Source organism: Mauremys reevesii, linkage group 6 (assembly GCF_016161935.1).
Source record: "Mauremys reevesii isolate NIE-2019 linkage group 6, ASM1616193v1, whole genome shotgun sequence".
Lineage (NCBI taxonomy): Eukaryota > Metazoa > Chordata > Testudines > Geoemydidae > Mauremys > Mauremys reevesii.
In genome coordinates this window covers 57,629,320-57,654,283 of record NC_052628.1, presented here as the reverse complement: position 1 = coordinate 57,654,283, position 24,964 = coordinate 57,629,320, and the positions used below count along the sequence as shown (strand labels likewise).

The window sequence follows — 24,964 nt, the reverse complement described above, 5'->3', positions numbered from 1 at the left end:
GTCTGCTCATTGTCCAGTCTCTGGATTGTTCAATAGAATCTTACCGATAAAGCTGGGAAAGGTCTGCACTGCACCAGATTCTTCTCTGCACTGATCCCTCAGGTTTTATCTAATGTAATCTTAAATGGTTTCTTAGGCAGTTGATTCCATTAGCTAAATGTTTTTTGATTAACTTAAATGTGGGGGAGGCGGCATTAAGTTTCAAACTGTTGCTCTTGGTTATGCCATTAACAACCAACAACTTGTACTATCACCTCTCAAATGTTTCAGACCGTTATCCTATTAATCTCTCTTTCCAGATTATCTTAAATTCCCTTATCCCAGAACAGGTTTCTGATCTTTAATAACATGTCCCTGTTCTTTGACGACACTGATATATTAGGGAGAATATAGTCTATCTAATCTATAATCGTATATGTCTATTCACTTTAAGTCACTAGCCATGGAAGCTGTTTGCATAACTTTTTTTAAGATTACAGATGTAAGAGTTGATTACAGTAGGAGGTTTGAAAGTAGATGCCTATCCAGAGATGTGACAAGCAGGATTCACATGGTTAAGTAATTTCTATAGGAAATGCAAATCTGAATATACTTACTCTCTTCTGTAGTAACCCAGATGATCCTGCCCTTTGGGCTCTTCTGTCTCGACTTATTCCTCTGTATACGCCACAAAATGCAAAGGTATGTGTGTTGCAGTTATCATATATTAAGCTATGACCATGTGTTAAGCAACATATATTTATATTTGAGTAGAGTTCAGTAATACATTTTTTATTATGCTACTGTACACTAATTAACAAGAACTACTATTATGATTGCATTCACAATTGCATTTCTGACAAGTTGCACGCGCAACTATCTTCTTTGTGTGTATGCTTTAACAAAAGCACTGATGCTCTCCTTAAAATAAATAAAAACACTATGCATCAGCTTGGAAGAGAAAATACTTGAATGGAAAATTCGTTCATATTGCTGATCAAGGTCAAGATCAGAAGAATGATCGTATCATTTCAACATCTCTTGTAAAACCCCGGCATTAAACAATAGTGATGTAATCTTTTCAATATTTATCTTGTAGGGTGGAGCTGTGGCAGGAAATGTTGCTCATATACTTGATTTAAACCATGGAAAGGTTTGTTTTTCACTTCAGACTTTTTAATTCAATAAATAATCCTAAAGTGAACATGTTTTGGCTTTTTATAAAGTAATATTGAAGCACTCTAATGTTGCTTATTCTTCATGTGTAGAAAGCCCTGCTGCATACTGCAGTTAATCAGTTGGCGATGGGATGTCATTCAGCTGAAGATGAGAAAAACAACGCACTGAAAGATATCCAAAAGGCAGTCCATCTTTTTCCAGGTGATCATTACTCTATCACAAACATTCATACTGTGTTTTTTATTTTAAACTTCTTCCGTTTGTTAGACAGGATTCCAGTAATATTTCAGGGAGAGTCCTTTGATCAAGTAAAATAGAACTAGCTTTCCAGGGACTGTTTGAACACATCAAGGGATAGGTAAGTGCTGAAGTTGAGGCTCACTCTGACAACATTGGAAATTATTTAATCTCCCAATGAGAGAAGAGATTTGTGGTGATGGTTGTTTCACACACCAGTCACAAAATTCAGATACTCAATGAATTATAACCTGCTGCACTGACCAGGAAAGATGTATTCATGATTTTTGAGAGTTTGGATTGCAAACAGTGTATTAATTTATTGAATGTTGGTTAGTACTATAGGCAGCTGTCCTGTTAGCAAATGGCAATCTTTGTTGTTATAGTAAATGCAAAACTAATGTTGAGATTGTGAAATCAAGTACTCAGACGTCAAATACCAAAATGTTAAATTTCTTCTACAATGTTAATGCTGTGGTATGCATTAACATAATACATAAAAACTAAACTTTTTTAAATCACTTTCTCACAGATATAGGATGATTTGACACTTTCTGTAGCTTTGTTTCATTTTCCAGCATTTATTCATTGTTCTCCTTCACATCCCTTCTCAAAAAAATCTCCTCTGCTATGATGCCTACAAAAACTTTAACAGTGTAGGCTGCTGGTGTGCTGAGACCACTGCCTGTCATTGCTGACCAATACTGTCTTATTGTTCCATCTGTTGTATTTTGTCTTATACATAAATTGAGATCTCCCTGGAGCATTAGACACTGTCCCAATGCGACCCTGGTCCATGACCTGGATTTGTAGGCACTATGATAATGCAAATAATTGTATAGGCGGGTCTGATATTGGTGCGTGTTAGCTTTGTTGCCCAATGCTTCTCATAAGACTCTGTTTTCAGGTACTTATGACTTTGTCAAACTTTTACCCATTTGTCTAAAATTTTCCATAGTGAGTATCGGCCTATAGGCTGAATTTTAGTTTGGAAAATTTCAGCCAGAACAGTTCAGCTGTTTCTGAGAATGGGGTTAAGAGAAAATACATTTTTCCATTTAAAAAAAAATTCTGGTGATCTTTTCTTTCAACAAAGTTAGCACTTGTGCTTTGGAGTCCAGGACTTATAATTTGGCAGGGTAGTGGCCTTTGTGTGATTGGATGTGCCTTTTTGCCATCCCTATGAAAACTTGCCCAAATTAAGTCAAATTATAAAACCTAGAATAAACCCAGTTTGTACTTGCTCATAGAGGTTATGGACATTTTAGCTGCTAAAATCAAGAAAGATTCCATCCACTCTGAGCATGTTTGAGCCTCTAGTGCTGACTGGTCTGGGCGGGCACCATCCCCACAGAGCAACTTAGCATGCTACCTTCAGCTCAAGACTACAAGGGCAAAGCTAGACTTTCTCTGTAATAGCTGCTTCAGTCTGGGCACTGGAACTGAGAGCAGAGAGCCTCTCTCTCCTGTGCTCTGAATGATCTCCCTGCTGACACCTTGGCAGCCCAGAGGAAGAAGCAATCTAATTTGAATGCAGAGGGGACCAGGTGGGAGGGAAAGGAGTAGATTGTAGCAAGTAGTCTGAGACTGGGTACAAAGGAGAGCAGGCAGAGACACCGAGAGTGGAAGCAGAAGAGTGGAGGCTGGGATTGGATAGGCAAGGAGAATGAGACTGGACAAGGAGTCAGGGGTAGGGAAGAGACACTATGGTACAGAAATCAGGATGGAGGGAACAGGGCAGAAGGGCAAGCCCTGAAATGAGCAGAACAGTTTGACCTCTAGAGCACACTCCCCTCCAAAGCCTGGAATATAATATAGAATTCCTGAGTTACACCATTCCTCTGCCCATAGCAATATCTGTGAAATGCACTGGCAAAGTTTGTGTGCCCCTGCCTCCCCACCGCCCCAATTCTGGATGACAACTTACTACTTTTACAACTTACTACTACTAACAGAGGATGACAACTTACTACTTCTACTAACTTAAGTGGCAGAGGTCTGGGCAGTGGATCTTAAGTTTACACCCCTGCTGATGAACCATGTGGTTGTTGATACAGTGCTACTTGATGGAATTTGTTTTTTCAGTTTGGTTTAAAAATAAAAACCTAGGAAGTTACACATGTTGTTCAGTGTGTGGCATGGAGGCCACACATTGCACCATGAAGAGAAAACACAATGTTGAATAGCTGCTCATTAAGTGAGCACCCGTCCACTCTGTACACTGAATGAGGCAGGAGTCCTATGTAATTAACTGCTGTATCATCATGCATATACACAAGGGGGGTGAATTAAGGTTGCCAAGGCATGCTTGATTCTGGCATTTCTTAACTTTTGAGTGCCTGAGTTTGCAACCTTAATACAGTAACTGAAGTGGGAACACTGGACTTGTATGGGACGGAAGTAAATGTTTGTTGAAAATGTGGAGCTGTTCTGAGATTGCAGAATATACAGAGATGTTCAGGGAGAAGCAGGTTCTTCACAAATGTTGGACAAAAATAAAATATTGTCCCATAACCTCTGAGTAGTGTTTGGAAACACTGCAATAAGTGCACAGTTTAAGTATACAATATTCCATCATTATGAAGCAAAGGAAACTATATTCCCTGGAGCTTCTTAAAACATTCCCTTCTTTGTAATAACACTTAACATGTAGCCTAATCTAAAAGGGTTCTCTGGGACTCAGTGATGTCGCTGCTAGTACACAAAACTTCTCAGGCACTTAATGTAGAAGATATTGAGCTGGATTCTATGATATATGCTTTAGGAATTATTTGGAGGAAGTTCTGTGGCCTGTGTTGTACCGGAGGTCAGACTAGAGCAGTGGTTCTCAACCAGGGGTCTGTGAGCCCTTTTGGGGGGCTGCCGAGCGCCATGGCTGAAACCCGGTGCCCCGAGCCCCAGTGCTGAAGGCGGCAGTTTCCCCCTCATACCACCCGGGAATAGCGTGGGGCTGAAGCTGGCAGCCCCAGTGCACCTCCCCCCGCTGAAGCTGGGAGCTGCACTGGGAGCCCCCCCCCCCGCACTCAGTCCCTAGCTTACCCCCTGCCTGCACCCTGAGCTACTGCTCTGCCCGCACACAGCCCCTAGCTACCCACTCTCCGCACCCTGAGCTACTTCCCTCACTTCACACAGCCCCTAGCTACCCCCTCCCTGCACCCTGAGCGATTTTCAAACTTTATGAACTGAATCCCCCCCCCCTTTGAGTTAAATTTTTTGGTTCTGTCCCCCTCCAGCCCAGACAGGCAGAATGGTCTCCTGAGTGAGTCAGGGGGTGGAGGGTGGCGCTCCCTCCCTAGACCCTGCTGTGCGGAGTTGGCTGGAGCCCCACCAGCCCTTGCTTCCCCAAAACAGAAGTAAAACTATGCCTATGCCCAAGGGTCCACCCCGGCCCGGAGCCCCGAGCTTCAGCTTCAGCCCCACTGCCTGGGGCTGAAGCCAAAGCCTGAGCAACTTCACAGGGCCTCCTGTGGTGTGGGGCCCTGGGCAATTGCCCTGCTTGCTAGCCCCTAACGCTGGCCCTGGCTTTTATACAGAAAACCAATTGTCATGGCACAGCCGGGCCGTGGAATTTTTATAGGATGTTCAGGGGGCCTCAGGAAGGAAAAATGTTGAGAACCCCTGGACTAGTATTTTTTCTACTGAGCCCATCAACATATCTGACTGCCTTATTTTGTGGTTACTCATCAATAAAACTATAAATTCTGTCTGTAGATTACTTCTCATTAGTGGTGATACATGATTCAGAAATTAAAGCATGACTTTCCAATCTCAGGGGGAGTTTGCAGGGAGGACAGCTAAGGAATGTGGAGTCTTTACGACTTTTATCCTATGTGTAAACTGAGAAACGTGTTTTTTAGCCATTGATCCAACAAAAATGGAACTCTACAGTGTCATTTTAGTCACTTTCCAGAATATAACTGCACATTAAGCCATTAGCTCTTTCCTGTAAGTGTGCTTATAGTGAAATATAAATCCTATTAAGATGTTGGATGCAGTTTCACTTCTTAAAACAACATGGGTAGGGAGTGAGCAAAATGACTTGTATAGCTTTCTCTCCCTGCTCCCCAAACACCTTGTATTTCCTGTTTAGGCATATTTTGGCCTCACTCTATCTGACTCCGTAACCTACACAGAATGGAGTACTTGAGAAGTACAGGATTAGAAATATTGTGCATATTCAGTGCTTCCCTTATTGGCAAGGATTGCAAGTAGTTTTCATATGAATGTGTTTGGTCTGTGTGAAATGATCCGTCCAGTTCCTAGTGAACCTATCACAATAGATGACCACCTTATTTGTGGTCTCTGCAGAGGCTGAAGATGGATTGGGTCATTGAGACTAAACTAATTTCTCACTCCTGAAGGTCCATCTTTGTCAGGGTTTAAGCAATTAAGAGTAGGTGAAACTTGTAATGTCACTGTCCATACTTTTTCATGCTCTACTTAGCGCAGAATTCCAGGCTTTTAATTCAGCATCTCTCTTTAGCCATACATTTACTAAAACATAAATTTTGAAATACTTTCCAGTAGAATAAAATTTATTTAATATTTAGCTAAATATAGAATTTGCTTTTAAAAGAATTCTGCTAGAGCTTTGCATCTTTCTAATGATATTTAAAATATTTTGTAGTTAAACATTTCTCCAATGCCTAGATAAAACTTCTGTTTAAAATGAAAACAGTTTTCCATGTAATCCCTAATGCATATAGTATCACTTTTAATGAACTTTCAAACAGCTTGAAATTAAATCTCAGACAAGTACAGATCTTGAACAGAATGTTAAATCCCTAATACTTAAAATGTGGACTTCCCATTTATGTGTCTGGTGACTAGCCTGCATTTACAAAAGAAAGTAAATATTGGAAACTCGCAATCCCACTTCATTAAAATCATTTTTAAAATACCCTTTTCACAAGATTGCATAGGACAATCACTTCAGTACACCTAAGGAAGAAAAGATGACATTTTTTGCATAGGAAGATCAGTGGAGCTCTGGAGATACAGTGTTAAATGAAATGCTCTTGGTATGACTGTGATATGACAGGGTATATGCTCTTGCATGCCTTGTTACTTATAGGAAATTTATCAAAGAATCTAATAGGGGTGGAAAAAATCTCCTCCTGCCAATGCTGAACTGTTTTCTGTAGTGTATATTTTGTAATGAATATCCAGTTTAATTTAACTATCCAAACCATTGAGATTTCCTAACTTACCCCAGTTATTCAAGGTAAATTATTTTAAAAAAATCATTTTTATAAGTGTTGTATCATTTGTCAAAAAGTGATGTAAATATGTAGCTTGAAAAAACCACATTCACACCCTGCTAGATTTGTGCTGTTGCAAGCAGAAAGCAGGAATGCAATTTGTGGCAACAGGTGTTTGAAATCTGTTCTTAAGTGGTTAGCAGTGGCCCAGGTCTTTTCATTTCTCTATAGTAAAGATTCTTGTGATTAGTGCATAGGATTGCAGCAGGATTGAGTCTGGCTTGGATTCTCTTCCTTGCTCTGCAAAACTGTAGTTGTTCACAATTATTTAATTTCTCTGTGCCTCCATCCCCCCTCAGTAATGTGGGACTAATTGTTACTTTTGCACAAGGATGCTTGGCAAAATTGAAGATATCAAATAGTTTCACAAACATTAAACAGAAGGCACTTTTAAAGTGTTAATCGTAGTTTGCAAAAATTTTGTTTCTTTGATAGAGTACTTCTGACGTTCTTTTAATCAGTTTCTCACATCAGAAAATAAACCTACAGCTGTCCTACATCTTTATCTCTCATGTACAATAGACCTTATCTAGAGAGAGCCATGTCTTGCACACATTTGGGATCATCTCAGTTGCACTGTTTATATTAAAAATTGGAAAATGTTTACTTTAGGACATGGGTTTAAGCACAGATCAGTCTGGAGTCATAAGTAAAATGACTGGTGCTGTCAGTCCAGTTCCTGGTAGACATGTGCCCATGCTGTGGTTTAAAAAAAGAAAATAGTTACCATTGGTACACTTGTTGCAAAGGACTGAAAATTCACACTGTGTGGACCGACGTTTTGCAAGACTGCCTCTTTGGAATGAGGACATGTTTGAGGTGCATTGGTGAAGGGGTGTGGAGAAGCTTGCTGTGCTGCATCTTTACTTCTCTTTTTCCTTATGTCTGAGATTTATGCCCTGGCAAGCTGACTTAGCATAAACACATTCTAAATATTTTAGATAAAATTATAAATATCTGTTTTAATTTCACATTCATTAAAGATTTAACAAGCTGCCTCCTTAATGCTCCTATGCCATTTTAGGACCCTAACTTCACTGTTCTCTCTTTTTGTTCTGGATTGCAGTACTACATAATACTGATGAACTATTCTCTCTCCAACACCAGTGGGGGATGCTTATGAAACGCTGTGTTCTAAAGGTGAAAGAAATGACCAAGCCATTAGACTTGGAAAAATATCATCCTTACAAAAGCACCAGTCACTACATGAAAGCAGACTTGAGTTCTAAAAAAGTCCCACAGAACATGCTCTTGCGTAATATAATACTGCACTAGCTAGTATAGGAGAATGCAGTGTTGTTGTTTTTTTAATAGGTGCTCTAATTGTCAAGTTTTATTTTCTAGTCCTTTTCTTATAAAACTAGAATTAAATGCAATTCAGTGATTCATTAAATGTCACTTAACATACACGTGCAACTCCCATTTAGCTCCCTTGCATTTGAGAGCAGAATTAGGTCTGAACATGTAGAAATTACAAAGACAGAGCCTTATGTCCGGACTTTTTTCCCCGAAGTTATTGAGCCCCCTCACCAACCAAAGATCCCTTTGATTTCTTTACTTGATTCTAACTATTTTTGTCTTGTATAGTTTTTTATGGATCCCTTGACTGCTGTGATAAATCATATATCAGTTGGAGACTTCTGTAAATGGCATACTGATAATATTGAAAATATGGGCAATTTTTAAAATATGTTTTCAGATGATCCTGCTACATGGGCAGTGCTAATGAGTGCCTGCCATGCTGAAAATACTGTTGTCTATTTGAACAACACACAGCCTAAGAGAAGAAACCTAGAAATGACACTTGTAGCCACAGTTTCAGCCAAAAGTAAGTTATACAAACCTTCTTAATTTTCATACTTTTCTAAGAGGAAAAAAATCAATGCTTCTGGTTTGTGGGTTTTTTTTGTTTTGTTTTGTCTTGTAAAGTCGTCAATAGTAATGTAAAGAAAATTGCTTAGAAAAACATAACTCGCTTATACTAGTTAAATGCAGGCTGGTAGTGACTCTCAAGCAACTGATCTTCTTAATATTAAACAATGCTTATATTGCTTGTCATCAAGGGCATTGCCACGTATTTTAACCTGTTTATAAATTAGCATGTTCCCAGACACACTTTTTTGGTTCAACTGGATTTAAATAATGAATAAATAATGACAATCATAAGGGGAAAATGTCTATCTTACCTATCTGATTACTTCTTGCTTATGGTGATGAGTATTAACAACTCACTTCTTATTTCTAATGTGTATATGGATTGTCACAGTCCCTTTACAAGGCTGGGGCTTGGCTGCACCTATGCCAGACTTAGTCTACCAAGGAGAGGGAATGAATACAAGGGTCATGTGACAGGGAGCATGTGACTAAGTACCGTGCATGCTGGAAGACATAAGGGCAGCCTCTGATCATTCAGTGAGTACAGACCTGGAAGTGAGTGCTTCACTCAAAGCCTACAGAAATCAGGAAGAACATCCAGGAAAGGGTTAGTGAGGAGGTCACGGCTGAGTAACTCTCCAGGGTCCTAGGTCGGCCTAGGAGACAAACATGCAAGTAGCAGGGGCTTGCTAGGAGAAGATGCTCAGCAAGACGGGCCTAAAACCTGTACCAAGGATGGTGAGCCAGCAGGAAAGACTGGATGGTAGATTAGTGTTTGATTTATTAACAAAATTCAAAAGGGGACAGTTAGTGAGAACACCTGCAGCTAGATAAGTTTATGGAGGAGATGGTATGATAGGATAACGGGCTTAGTCAATAGGTCAATTAAGTGCCACACTGGTAAATAGTACAATGGGTCAATGATATGATATAACCTTTTTCCAGAGGGTATGGCTGGAGAGTCTTGCCCGCATGCTCGGGGTTCAGCTGACCGCCATATTTGGGGTCGGGAAGGAATTTTCCTCCAGGGAAGATTGGCAGTGGCCCTGGAGGTTTTTCGCCTTCCTCCGAAGCATGGTGCAGGGGTCGCTTGCTAAAGGAGTGGGTGGATCGGCTTATGTGGCCTGCATCTTGCAGGAGGTCAGACTAGATGATCATAATGGTCCCTTCTGATCTTGAATTCTATGATTCTATGAAGTCTGATTTAACTGGGAGGAAGGAGGAACTGAGGCAGTAGCAGATTTCTAAAGCCATACCAAGTAAACCCAACTACCATTCTACTAGGAACCAGAAATCCCATCTCCTTGAGCCTCTAAATAGAGTGAAGGTTCTAGTCTTTTCTACCTCCTCCCCATATGGCTCTTGGATCCTATCCTTCAGAAATGGACCTGATGCACCTCTGACGTTGGTGGCCATTTTATGAAGAGGGACCAGACTAGAGTGCCACAGTCACAGTACCATAGTGATCCGTGTGTAGATTCACAGCACTGTCTAAAAAATGGCATAGTTGTACAGTAATATGAGCAGACATTCTATGACTGTTCATTCCAAATTTTAAAAAATGGTGATGTTCTTTGGCTTTTGATGAATATTCTATCAAACAACTTTGCTAAGAAAAATATTCAGAGTGAATGTTGAGCAAATAGTAAAATATTTGTTGAAAGAGACTTTTGAACTTAGAATCAGATTTCTGGTACAAAATATTGCTGTTCATAAGAGGTAATTATCCAACCCTGGAACACAAACAAAACAATGTAAATTGTGTCTAAGGAGCACTACCCAACTCAACGCATATTTTGAATATCAAACACTCACAATTAACTGCTTTGTTTATAGACAAAAAGTTGTTCAAAATTTTTTACCAATCTTCTGCAAATGTAATGCATTTGAGAAAATCGTAAGTTTTTGTGGACAATTCACAAATGGAAAAGAAGCTAATGATTACTCAGAAATTACTTCTTAAGTTCTCACTATAATACCGGTACTTCTGAATACTAGTATCCTTGGTAGGTAAGCAAAGGATACAGGGTCAGAACTAAGATTATTTACAGAATCTTAACTCCAGGTGTCCTGGCTTGGAAACATTTTATTTTCAATACTTCTACAGTGGTCTGATATTTAAATCAATAAAATGATATATTATGTACTTTATGCTAAAGAAGTTTTGATCTGGGATAACCTGCCTTTGTTCATTGTATCTATAGCCTCCCTTACTAAAAGGGCTAACGTTTGACTGACTTTTCTTATTATTTTGAAAATTAATTTCTCTAAAATGCATGCTTCAATTATTTTATCAACTCTACAAGTTGATACCTACCTAAAAAACAAAATAAAAACTGTGCTCTCTTTCTAAGTCTGTTTTGTCGTGTGTGTGTGTGTGTGTTTGTTTATATGTGGTGTGTATATAGTATGTATGTCTGTAATAAAAATACCAGGGAGTACTGTCACATAGCCTGTCTGACCTATAATCATGATATGCACTAGATCTTCTTTACTTACTATGACTCAAGCCTGATATGTGGCAGGGCACTAGAGCATATCCAACAATACATTCTTAAATGCATGTTTACATTTACAGCTAAAGAAAAGGACCTTTCAGCTGAGTACATCCAGGCTCTTGAAGTCTGGTCTCTTTGTCAGGCTATTACTGGTTTAAGAGAGACTGGTAGAATTACAGAAGCTGAGGCTCTCTGCACAAAGGTATGGTTATTACCACTATCACTGCTGCTTCATGACTTTGAGTGGAGCACTAATTCCTATGTATTATATATGCAATGGTAATAAACAACAAAGGAGCAACAATCTGTTACAGCAGAGCACAGCCCAAATGCACAAACTGATTTTTTTTCACCTTTTAATAAAGGAAAGACTATTCTTTATCAGTAGTTTTATAATTCTGTTTAAATTGGTTAAATAATTGTTCACCAGCCATGTTCAGTACATTATAGCACAAAAATCCCTACTTCAACCTGATCTTATCCCGTCTATCTTCATGTGCTTATATTTTTGTCCCTCCTCACTTATGCCAGCAAAAAATAAATTCTTAAAATAGTTCCAAAGGCATTTTCTCCGAGTCCAGAGGGAAATGCAGTTGGCTGTATTGTGGGATGAATGACTTGCTGTGTACTCAGTCACATTGATTATTCACTTCCTAGCCCACACTCAATTTTCAGAATCTTGACTGCAATCCAAAGTGATAGGTACCTTTAAACTACACCAGACTGAATCACCTGAATCATTACAAGTGTTTGCATTGCTAAAGAAAAATTAAGTAAATGGTAAAAATTCAGAAAATATCTTATGAAAGCGTTTGTGGTTTGTTAATTTTCTAGTCTCAGAAGAAATTTCTTTTTTGAAGTGGCATGTGTGAAGTGACAGAGAAGGCTGCCACCTTGGCAGAAGTATTTGCAAAGCAGCCCATAGATCTAGTGTATAAGCCATTCACCAAGCATTCCAAAATAAATACCTAATTCTTAGCCAATGTGGCTTTTTTATGAAGGCTGTTGTTACTGTGATGACCCAGTCAACCTACTTTGCTCATGTATCACCTTCTTCCTGGCTGCCACAATCTCTTTTAAGATGCTGTTGGTTACTACCCTTGAGTAAGGTTCAGTGGACATGCCACCTTTTGAAGAGAAGAAATTCTCTTGCTTGTCAGTTTTCCTTTAATCAGCATATCCATTGACCTTCCTGTACAGGAATACGTTAACAAGAGAATTAGTTTGTACATATTTCCCTCAGGGAAATATCTGTATAGTTGATTTTTTTAAAATGTTAATTAATCTTACTATGGTTTCATGTCTTAGTAAATTTAGGTTGGATAGCACTTCTCTTTGGGAGGGAGTTAAGAGGTAGGTCCTCTGTCCTTGAAAGCTCTAATCACCTCAAGATCTGCAGAAAGAATCTGACTGAGGAGTGAAGCTCAGGAACATACCTATCTGTTTTTCTTCTCTGAGCTAGGCAAGACCATTTACCTATGTGAGACCATTCCTTAGTTGTTGAGGGTAGAACTGCTGCAAATACCAATCTCTGACTGGGGACCAAATTGCATCTACTAGACTGTTGCCTATTTAACCCTCTGGAGTAGCTTGGAATGTTTTTGATTATTAAAATGACTGTTACATATGGAGTCACTTAATTCCCAAGATACACCTTTTGCTCCAAATAAATACCCTTTAAAAAGGAATCTGGGTTGAACTAGGTTTTTGAAATGTGTACTGATTTGGACAGTGAAGAACCAGTCTGTAAGTAATATTTTGGGACTTTACTGCTAATGTAAAGAAAAATGCATGTATTAGAACCACGTGATGGCTGCTGTTTTATTCTGAAATCATTCCTGGAAGGGGAAGTGTGCATGTGTGTGGCATCTCCTTCCCCAAAGACAAAATAAATGGAGGGCACTGCCCTGAGAACTCTCAAGTCCCTGGAGATATGCTTAAGGCGAGTTCCAACCACATGATGGCCCTGTGCCTCTACATTAGCTTTGAGACTCCTTCTCTCCTCTGGCTTCTGGGCCCCGTGGAGTCATTAGACTCCTATTCCTTGTTCTTCCTCTTCACATTGGATATCTGCCCTTCAACCCCACCTGTAAGTATGGGGCAGGTGCAAGACTTTGGACAGATTCCCTATGGGATTTGGGAACAATGATTGTTCCTTGCTCACTTCCTCGTGCGAATCCATGATCCTGCAGACAGCTTTCAGGAACCTTCCTTATGTGCAGAAAAGGAGAGATTAATAAACAGAAATAGTCTGCTGCAAGTGGATCATAAGGAGGGGGCAATTTTCCTCTCATATTTTTCTATGCAAAATGAAAAGTATTAATAAGAATGTTCTCAGTTTTAAAATATATCTTCTAATAACTTATTGCATTTAACTAATTAAAAACTGGTTTTGGTTTTAGGGTTTAAAAAGTTGCCCCAATCACCCAGATTTGTTCCTGCTCTTGAGACAAGTTCAGTGTAAACAGCTTTTTCAGTCACACAAAGAGCTTCCAGATGCCATTTTGGAGGAACTTCATAAAACTGTCATGTCCAACTCCACTTCAGTAACAGCATGGCATGTAAGTGGACTCTTTCTTCCTGTTTCAATACACATCCCTATTACAGAGTATTATCTGAGAAGGGACTCTCTGAGTTAACATTCCTCCTCTTTACACACTAACAGCTGGTGAGTTGTGAGTACTAGATAATGATCTCTATTAGAGAACTGAAAGTACGGAGTCCTCCTTACGAAGGCAGGAAAAGTGTAAATTTATGTTAACTTAATTAGGTAAACATATGTTGTGAAATTTGCCGATCTTGACTTCCACATCACAGGTCCACAGTGAAACATTGTAGTTTAATGTACTATAACATATGTTACTAGGCACAAATAAATGGTTCCTGAACAGTGTACAAAAAACTGGACGTGTGCTGTCCCTGTGTTTCCTTCTGTTTGCACTCTCTGCACAGGCGAATAACTCCCCTTGTTCAAGAGCATCAAGACTACCCAATTCCCTGGCACATTTTAAAAAGAAAAAAAAAAAAACCTTTCTTTCCTTTCCTTATTCCTGGAAGAGAAGATCTAACTAAGGTTGCCAATATTGTATTTCAAAAAAGGGATTGTTTTCTTAAAAGCAGCAAAGAATCCTGTGGCACCTTATAGACTAACAGACGTTTTGGAACATGAGCTTTCGTGAGTGAATACCAACTTTGTCGGATGCATGTAGTGGAAATTTCCAGGGGCAGGTATATATATGCAAGCAAGAAGCAAGCTAGAGATAACGAGGTTAGTTCAATCAGGGAGGATGAGGCCCTGTTCTAGCAGCTGAGGTGTGAAAACCAAGGGAGGAGAAACTGGTTCTGTAGTTGGCAAGCCATTCACAGTCTTTGTTTAATCCTGAGCTGATGGTGTCAAATTTGCAGATGAACTGGAGCTCAGCAGTTTCTCTCTGAAGTCTGGTCCTGAAGTTTTTTTGCTGCAGGATGGCCACCTTAAGATCTGCTATTGTGTGGCCAGAGAGGTTGAAGTGTTCTCCTACAGGTTTTTGTATATTGCCATTCCTAATATCTGATTTGTGTCCATTTATCCTTTTCTGTAGAGACTGTCCAGTTTGGCCGATGTACATAGCAGAGGGGCATTGCTGGCGTATGATGGCATATATTACATTGGTGGACGTGCAGGTGAACGAACTGGTGATGGTGTGGCTGATCTGGTTAGGTCCTGTGATGGTGTTGCTGGTGTAGATATGTGGGCAGAGTTGGCATCGAGGTTTGTTGCATGGATTGGTTCCTGAGTTAGAGTTACTATGGTGCGGTGTGCAGTTACTGGTGAGAATATGCTTCAGGTTGGCAGGTTGTCTGTGGGCGAGGACTGACCTGCCACCCAAGGCCTGTGAAAGTGTGGGATCATTGTCCAGGATGGGTTGTAGATCCCTGATGATGCATTGGAGGGGTTTTAGCTGGGGACTGTATGTGATGGCCAGTGGAGTCCTGTTGGTTTCTTTCTTGGGTTTGTCTTGCAGTAGGAGGCTTCTGGGTACACGTCTGGCTCTGTTGATCTGTTTCCTTATTTCCTCGTGCGGGTATTGTAGTTTTGAGAATGCTTGGTGGAGATCTTGTAGGTGTTGGTCTCTGTCTGAGGGGTTAGAGCAGATACGGTTGTACCTTAGTGCTTGGCTGAAGACAATGGATCGTGTGGTGTGCCCGGGATGGAAGCTGGAGGCATGAAGGTAGGCATAGCGGTCAGTAGGTTTTCGGTATAGGGTGGTGGTAATGTGACCATCACTTATTTGCACCGTGGTGTCTAGGAAGTGGACCTCCCATGTAGATTGGTCCAGGCTGAGGTTGATGGTGGGGTAGAAGCTGTTGAAATCGTGGTGGAATTTTTCCAGAGTCTCCTTCCTATGGGTCCACTGTTTTCTTAAGCAACCCCACCCTTATATTATTTATATAAATATTATAATGAAAACATTCTTATTAGTACTATTCATTTTGCACAGAAAAATATGAGGAGAGTAATCATTCCTGAAGAATCACCTCTGTGCATTCATATTACCCACCCACCTTCCCTCTCTTCCTCAGTTCTAGGTAACATCAGGACTCTGCAGCTGGGGAGAAGAAAGACTACTGGTTTCCCCCCCATCCCAATGTACACTGCTTTAAGACAGTTCTACTGCTTAATGATGGATACAAAAATCCCACAAGCATAAATATAGAGGCAACTCTCTAAAATAAATTCTTAGGAAAGTGCTTAGAATTGTGCCCCTGCTCTCCACTCTGAGAGTCGTAAACTGTGCCAGTAGCAGAGGACCATGGGAGAGTTATCATCTAGGGAGGGTTTTAGACTAAAAGATTAGTTGTCTAGATCCTTTCATTGTTTAATGGCTGCTTCATGACCTAATGGATAGCTTTCTGTACAAGCATGACTTACTGATGTTGGAACATCTAGGGTATATATGAAAGGATTTACAAATTCCTGATTTCTTTTGCACCAATACATTTTCATGTCAGTACAAAATAAGCCTCAGTTATAGTCCCTTGCCAACCTCTCTGTAAGAGGAGTTCACTCTACTGTGCTGATGGAGCAAGCAGAAGGATGAAAACACTAGGTTAGTCGGACTCCCCTATTCCATTCCCATCTGTAGCTCCTCCAACAGGAACCTCCTGTCTGCAGAAGTTCAGGTTGTTGTCTGGCAAAAAGGATAACTACATATTTTCATCTGAGTTCAAGCTGTAAGATTGAATATTTTTACTTCCTCACATACAGTAGCACGAGATGGGAAATCCATCTTGTTCAAGGGCAGATACTTTCTAACTTGTCTGAACAGCTTTCCACCATCCTAATAGAACTGTTGTTGGCAATCTAGTGCTAGGTGGCGTGCTCCATTTCCCAAATAATAGCTTAGGAGGTCCCCAGTGGAAAATGAATTTGGCTACCTCCTAGTTTATGTCCAGATTCACAAAACTACAAAATGGTTGGCAGTGTCAGGTAAGAGACCTCTGTTGTGAAATAACATAGCTATAGTACTAAAGGACAGAGGTACACTGGCAGAACATGCATGGAAATTTGCACTCTCCTTCCCTCAAGCAGGTGTTCAGCTGTAAAATAACCTACAACTAATTGTGTGTAAAGATCAACTTAATATATTCATGAAACTTGGAAAACTTAAATTTTCATAGTCAAAAATACCTGAATGATCTGTTTTAACAAGCGCTACCAAACATTATGGTTCTCTCTTTTTAGTGGCTTGCAAAAGTGTACCAGTCTCAAAGAATGATGGTCGCAGCAGAGATGTGTTACAGAAAGAGTCTACACTTGGCATCCCAACAGGGCAGTTGGAACGGGAAGTTATCAAGTTTGCTCAGGCTAGCTATGCTTGCACTGGAAATCTGCATGGTAAGATAACCACAACTATTATAATAAAATGAATTGATTTAAAATGTAAGCCATCTGCTTTTAGCTATCTTTTGTAATCTCCCAGATGAAGTCCTTCCATAAACTGTGGGAAACTGTAAGACTTTTGTTCTCTTTTGTGAACTACTCCTCAATAATTAGCAGAAATGGTATTCTCATTTCGTGCTAACATGGATGTGAATAAACCTAATACACTCTAACTTTAAAAGACTATTAATTGTTCTTAGACTTCTCTCCAAGAATATTTTGTGTCTAAAGGTAAAATATATGGCATAATCAACTAAGACCATTAAGCTTTATTTTCTGATACTAGATTATTAGTTCTGTCATCCAAACTGACTGTAGTATAACTTCTACTATCAAGACTCTTGCATCACTGAACATGTGACATTTGTATGAGTTGCATTCATTCAGTTTCATTATTTATTTTCATTTTATTGCACTAGTGCCTAGAGGTTTAAGTCGGGTTTGGGGCACAATTGTGCTGTTTGCTGAACAAACCCATAGATGGTCTTTGCCTTGAAGAGCTTACAGCCTAAGGAAAGTCATTCTAACCTCTCCCCCTAAAAGGATCAGATGAAAACAATTGCAATGATAGCAGAATACGTCCCTTAAAGAAAATATAGGTCACTTTTGACATGCTTTTTCTAGAGATACTGAAATGCACACTATCCTCTTTCAGCAGTACTAGTGCTAAACTTCCCTAAAAATTTAAAGGTATGTGGCTTTTTGGATCAACTATGCCATAGGAGAAGGCATGTTTTCTTTTGTTAGGGCTATTCGTATGCTGTAATCTATTGTGGGTCATCACTTAACTAAAATAGGTTGGGAAAACACTAGCTAAATGATCTACCCTAAAATAAAAGCAAAGGCATCTTCTCTTATGCCCAGAGTGTTTAAAACAGGAAAAAAAATGAGTTTCCTTTACACCAAGTAGTTCAACCAACTGATTTATTTTGAGTAGCAGAAGAAGTTCTCAAAGTATAGGAAACCAAATAAAGCTCTCTTCCTGATGAGTATGAGAACTGCGTGCCTCGAGGAGAAAGGGTTATCTGTATGGGAATGTTGGCCAGTAGTCACCCTGCCACATCTCATGTGATTCTGCCATCCTGGCTGGTGACTTTGCTCTTCATTTGTAACAGCCCACAAAATATCTCTACCATGGCAGAACCTGGTGGTGCACCCAACCTACATGTCACTAGGTGTTTCTGTAGAGGTCATTTCATTGAAAGAGTACAACTCTCACTCTTGCTTCAGACTATTTTGCACAAGATTAGAGTATGACATAATTAAGACTGGTTTTTGTATAGTGTATTTCATACTGATCAGTCTTCATAGCTGATTAAATTCTTTTGAAGCAAATAAATCAGCTTTTTAAACAAACCTTTCACTACCCACATTTTCTTGGCATAATCAGAGCAGTTTACAAGACAGTTTCTATTACATACGTTTGTTTGCTCAGCTTTATCTTTAGCATAGCTGAACCCACTTAAATTGCACCCACTCTGGGGCAAATTCTGGCACATTTTGTTGTCTTTAATTATTTCACTTGGATGTCAGTAGCATAATTGCAGACTCTTACAGTCTTGAATAATCTGTTTCTTGTTATCTTTCCTAGTGAAAACCTGTGCAATTCATATAAACATTTATATTTTACTGTATTTTCTGTCATGTAAAAATTTTACCAAATATATTACCATCTCTCCAGTAATCTAATTCAGTGGACTTGCCAAACATGAATTGCTGAATAGTGGCTCCACTAAATAAACATCAATTTAGTGTTGCTGTTTAACTTATGATTTTCTCTTTTGACTCTGTGTATCTGAGAGCATTCAATGTGGATAAATTCATCTCTCCAGTGTAGCCTTGCAAGCTTTCATTGGATATACACATGCATCCTTAATATAATAAAGTAATGCTGTTTTACTTTCCTGTTAAAAACAACTCTGCAGATGAATGGCCAAGTAGAATTTTGCAAGGCTGCTGTAAAAGTACGGGAATAATGCAGTTCTGGCTTTCCAGCCCTATTATACCCTGAGACTTGGAAATCTAATTTACCTAACAGGAAAGCTTAAGAATTAGCAAACTTGCAGAATTAAAGGCTAATCATGTGCAGATGGTATGTGTGCAAACAAATATTATCTTTCACCCAGTTAAACATTTTGGCTAGTAACATAGTTAATAAAGTTTTCTTGCTGTCATCTTGCTGATAGGCTAACATTTCAAATGATCATTGGCCATCCTTGGTTCAGGAGGCAACAACTGAAGCCTTGAAACTTTTCTTCTGCCCACTGGCTGTTCTTCTGCAAGCGCTGCTGCAGTACAATCGGAAAATGGGGGCGAGGTATGTGTTCTCTATAATAGTGTGCTCCACAAAAACAATGTCCTGGTGAAAGTGAGTGCAGGTGGTATGCCTTAGTTCAGGGGTAGGCAACCTATGGCCTGCGTGCCGAAGGCAGCACGTGAGCTGATTTTCAGTGGCACTCTCACTGCCTGGGTCCTGGCCACCAGTCCAGGGGGCTCTGCATTTTAATTTTAAATGAAGCTTCTTAAACATTTTAAAAACCTTATTTACTTTACATACAATAATAGTTTAGTTACATATTATAGACTTATAGAAAGAGACCATCTGAAGATATTAAAATGTATTACTGGCACGCAAAACCTTAAATTAGAGTGAATAAATGAAGACTCAGCACACCACTGCTGAAAGGTTGCCCGACCCCTGCCTTAGTTCAACTTTAAAAGCTTAAAAACCAGTTGAAAGCAGGGAACCAAAGCAGTAATATTTATAGTTGGAGTCTTTTGTGGTGTCAAAGACAGCTCCAGCTTTTGGCTAAGCTTTTTAAAAAACATATAAACTAAATATGTTAACTTTTTTTTTTTTTGCAAGAACTATCTGATGAGTATTGGTTGAATGGGATGGTAGCAGTTGAGGCAGTCTTGTTCCAGCATGTGCTGCAATTCCATCTAGTCTCAATTGAGATTCAAAACAAGTTTCTGACCCTTTTTTTCCCAAGACACACATTTGCAAAAATAGGAATGCTGGTACCAGTGCACTAGCCATATTCTAACTTGGGTAACCATATTCTGCCTACCTGAATTTCCCCTTGGATGTCAATTTACTGACTTTTCACTTGCCATAAAATTGCATAATGCTGTTGCAAGCTATTAAATAGTTGTTTCACACTAAAGATGGACTATAATGTGTGTGTTATACACACTGGTTATACAAATATATTTTACTAAAAACCTTTTTGCTGGTCACAGAACTGGTGTTCTAGTAACTGCTTCCCTAAAAGCAGCTGTGATACCTTAAAGGTTTATATTATAGTTATTAAACAAGAGCAAATGCCTTTTAGGATTTCAGCAGGGTAGTGCTGCCCAAATTATTGAGTTTATGGGCAGCATGATGCACAACATGCTAGTATAGCAAACATGAAAATTCCACTAGTGTTGAAATAATTGTTTTGGTTACTACTTGTAGCAGAAGAGTTTACATTTCCAGGTGTACTTATAGAGGATTGTTTTCAGGGTAGTTATTATCCTAAGTGGAAGTAAACATAAATATGAATCATTATGTACATTCTGGACATTGAGAGGCAGTGCTGAACCCAAAATTGGGAGAAGGGAAGTAGACGTAAGAAAATTGCTATCAACTGTTGTCATTGTCTGCAAGACATGTGATTGCTCATACGATTTTAGCGAAGAGGACAGTTTGGTTTAAAATAATTCTGACTCTTGCCAGGTAGCACTAGTTATGTATTTAACAATTTTCTTGTTTTGTAACAAATTTCTAGAGATTACTTGGTATTAAATTTTATTTTTGTTCCTAGGGAGACTCGTCGAATGTTGGAAAGAGTGGTGTATCAGCCTGGATATCCAGAAACCATAGTATCAGTTGCACGCTGGTACCTCCTAAGACATTTATATGCCAAAGATGATTATGAATTAATAGATGTAAGAGTCAGTCTATATCTATACAGATGTATGCAAATACCAATCGTGTTGACTAGCTTTCTATGCTAGTCCCCATTTATAGAAATATTTATGGGCTGTGTTATGGAATCCTTCCAGGATTTGGGAAGCAAAAGCATAATATAATTCCAGCTTTGTGTGGAGTCAGTGCTTCAAATCAAAGCTGCACCATGACTGTCAGGCAGTCAGCATAACTAATTGTGACTGAGACTGGATGCTGGCCATTTGTGCACTTCCATCTTGTTTAAGACTGAGCTCTTACAGTAAAAAAATTGAGGTTTTTTTTAATCTGATAATTTATTTAAATACTTTTTAGACTGTCAGCCCCAACACAGATGCAGACATAGGTCAAGACAGAATGGAGGGAGGGGGAGATTTGTTTTAACTACTACTGAATGTTGCTAAAAAAAAAAGTGCAAAGTGTAAACATATGCATGCCTCCAGCACATCCAAAATAGCACTTGAACTGCTCTCTAAACCTTCAAATGTTGACTGTAACATCAGAAGCAAGATATTTGCTAACTGTGAATTTTAAAGGAATGGTGTTGAAAGTTCCTGTTCCAAAATGTATTAAAATTTTAGATCACATCTGGGGCAAAATTCTTCTGAGTTCCCTGCTTAGACATGCATTATGGGACACGTGATAAAAAAGAATTGGTAATACAGAGTTCTTCTCAAAATGATTCTGGTGTGGATTCGTTGTACTCCATTCTGAGCAATCATTACTAGCGAGGGACCAACAGAGAACTCAAAGAAGAGTTATAAAAATGTCTAGTGTATGGCTCAGGAGGGATTTCCTTAAAGAAAAGTTTAGTTTAATGTAGAGTTTGGCTAAGTGACCACAGGGAGTGAGGAAGTGCCAAGCAGAACCTATGAACATCTGTAAGAACACTAAGCTGGAGTACAAAGGCCTCAAGTAGGAGTCATAGAATTCAATTCAGAGTGGGAAACCCTAAACTGTCAGGAAAAACCTCCTGACAGTGTTGTATAAGTAGGCTGGGAGAGAGCCCCATCACATGGATCATATATAAAAGTTAGACCTACCAAACACCCATAAGGGTCCTGCAGGGAGCAACCCTGCATTGACAGGCCATATGACCTAATTGGTCTCTTCTATCTTCAGTATCTTCCCTCCTGTCAGTGAATCACTTAGTTGGAAAACTGACCTCAGCCCCAAGCAACAAATGATGTCTTGCATTGCAGTGGTTGCAACTTAGTTTTTAAGGCATTAAGCAAACTATTGCATAATACTGAAATATCCCATTTATCTCTGGATTTTTGGGTTACTTGGGTTTTTAGGGGAGCTGAATAGGAGAGATTCAAATATTTGGATATCACAAATCACTTTTTTTTTCCCCCACAGGCGCTTGTAGCGAATGCCAAAGCTAATGGAGATACTAGATCTCTGGAACTAGACAAGAAATTGTCAGCATCTGCCTAGCATGGACTTCTTTCAGTGGGCAACCAGAAGGAAAAAAAGGAAATTCATGAAACCTAATTCACACCACCTGCCAGAAAATCTGTTTTTTTAAAAGTGAAAATCATTTTTTTGTTAGACAAAAGCAAATTGCTTTAAAATAAATATTTTTTTACGATGGACACTGCCATCAACCTGTTTTTCCTTTACTTAAAACTCAAGTTCATTTAACTTGTATTTTTCCTCACTGATACATTTATGTTGTGCTGCTGCGATGGAGAATTCTTTTTTTTTTTTTTTTTGGCCTGTTGGAGTTTACAGCAGATGTCCCTGCTCCTCACATGGACATTACTTATCATTTTGCACTTGCAGTGGTGCAAAGCAAGATAAGTTTCTACTTTTTGAAACAAAGCCTTAAGTTGTCATAGTAGTATGCAAATTCATATTTTTTAAGTTATTCCCAACTGTTGTAACTTTCAGAAATCTAAGCTTTCTATAATGTTCATTATATTACAGTTGTGACTCAAATACATTTGCAACTCCACATGCAGTGGCGGGAAGCAAAAAAATATTTAACACTGCAACTGATTAGGTTGCAGACAGGAGGAACCAGATTTCTACAACATACTCTGGTCAAGGGAAATATAAATAAATAAAACAGAGATTTTGCACAAAGAGCCGATCCATGGTTATAATTATAAATGTGTATGGCAATTTGTATTATGATTTTTGGTAACCCTGCTGTTAATTGCTTATTTGGATTAATCATGATAACAATTCTTGACACATGATGCAATTCTGCCCTGTACTTCCATGTAGTTAAAATAAAATGCAATGAATCTAGTCTGAGTGTTTTGTTGCAAACAATTAAGAACTTACTGTATGCAGCACGTATATTTAAATATGTACTAATTTTCAAGTTTGAACAGGTTAGCTGGCCTGTTGCTCTTAACTTACTCAAGGGAGTAATGGCAAGGGTTTTCTGCTATTACCTTCTCCCACATTCCGCCATGTAAGACATTTTCCTTAAGGCGATTGGTCAGATAGTTAATGTGAACTAATTGTAGCTCTTGTGGAGGGGGTGAGGGAGAAGAGTAATTGCTTCTCTCTAGGGTTCGACTCTCCCTTTGCAGTCTTTGGTTCTTGGCTCAAACTCCACAGGGACTGACTAGGGATCTGACTCTTAAACTTGCTTGCATACATCAAGTAGTGTTACACTATCACTAGCTACCATCCTGTTTCTGCCCACTCATTTGAAGTTTAAAAAACAAACCCACAATGTGAATTCCATTCCTTTATGGTTCATATGAGTTGTCATTTTAGCAATAATCCTGTAGGATGATCTCATCACCGTATACATCAGTAGATCTAAGATTTTAACAATTACTCTGACTAGGGCATTGTGGCCTAGTGGGCTCCTTCCATTCCTCCATTTTTTCTCTCCCACAAGCCTTCTGTATGCCACCCCTATTTTCAGGGGCTCTCGCCATTGCCCTTTCCCCTATGCCAGGGTCTCTGTGTGCCCTCATGACATGGTCCTCCATTCTCACCATCAGTGTTTGTGTTCCCTATTTCCCCCACAGCCCACACACCATTCTTATTTTGTCTTTATCCAACTTTCTTTCAGCATCATCACTTTCAAACTGTTTTGGGAGGAGGTACTGTTATGCAGGAATGTGTTTAAAGGTGCCCTCAACTGGTTTTTTGATCTATAGATCATTCTAGAGGTGGTTGGAGCTGCTGGCTCTGCTAACCAGACGCCTGAGAGGCTCTACCTTTCCCTTCCTTTCAGTTTTATCACATTACAGGCAAACATACAGAGAAATGCTTCTGAGTTGAATGTTAGACCTTCCTTCACGTAGCCAGTAAATCTAAAGACCATGTGTATTCTAATGTTGGGGTCGGGGGATAAGAGAATGCATGTCTCCAGTCTAGTACCAGCCGTGTTAGTCTGAATCTGTGAAAAGCAACAGAGTCCTGTCGCACCTTATAGACTAATAGATGTATTGGAGCATGAGCTTTTGTGGGTGAATACCCACTTCGTCAGACACATATATCACGCGTCTGACAAAGTGGGTATTCACCCACAAAAGCTTATTTATTTAACTTAAAAAATATGAATTAGCTGCTAGAATAGGGCCTCATCCTCCCTGATTGAACTAACCTCATCATCTCTAGCCTTGATTCTCGCTTGCATAATTATACCTGCCTCTGGAAATTTCCACTACCTGCATCTGATGAAGTGGGTATTCACCCACGCAAGCTCATGCTCCTATATGTCTGTTAGTCTATAAGGTGCCACAGGACTCTTTGCTGCTTTTACAAATGAAGGCAAGCAGAACCCTCATTTTACAGATGGCGAAACAGCCATAGTGATGAAGTGACTTGGCGTGAATAAAAAAAACAGGTCTACTCATTCCTAGGCAGGTTTGTCATCTAGTGGTGCATACTTTAAAGCAGAAATAGGGTGAAATCCTGGCCCTGGTGATGTCAAAGACAAAACTCCCATTGACTTCAATGGAGCCAGGATATCATCCATGATACTTAAACTCCCTCATATACATACAAAATAAAATCAGTTTGAGAATTTTTTTTTTTTAAATCTGTATATGCCATCTCTGTGACTCTCCTTTTCAGAGGTGGT

General features: G+C 39.3%; 1 protein-coding gene across 6 annotated transcripts in view; it reads left to right on the top strand.

Annotated features, from left to right (window-relative positions):
• Positions 1 to 23,163, top strand: part of TTC37 (tetratricopeptide repeat domain 37) — an 88,212-nt gene extending 65,049 nt beyond the window's left edge. For all 6 annotated transcript variants that reach the window (XM_039543318.1, XM_039543322.1, XM_039543319.1 and 3 more), the window contains 10 exons: positions 609 to 681; positions 1,079 to 1,132; positions 1,248 to 1,359; positions 8,356 to 8,484; positions 11,110 to 11,231; positions 13,432 to 13,590; positions 16,755 to 16,907; positions 19,139 to 19,269; positions 20,762 to 20,885; positions 22,267 to 23,163. In XM_039543318.1, coding sequence (XP_039399252.1) covers positions 609 to 681; positions 1,079 to 1,132; positions 1,248 to 1,359; positions 8,356 to 8,484; positions 11,110 to 11,231; positions 13,432 to 13,590; positions 16,755 to 16,907; positions 19,139 to 19,269; positions 20,762 to 20,885; positions 22,267 to 22,344 — 1,135 coding nt within the window. In that variant the 3' untranslated portion in view covers positions 22,345 to 23,163. The remainder of the gene's footprint in view (positions 1 to 608; positions 682 to 1,078; positions 1,133 to 1,247; positions 1,360 to 8,355; positions 8,485 to 11,109; positions 11,232 to 13,431; positions 13,591 to 16,754; positions 16,908 to 19,138; positions 19,270 to 20,761; positions 20,886 to 22,266) is intronic.
• Positions 23,164 to 24,964: the final 1,801 nt, after the last annotated feature.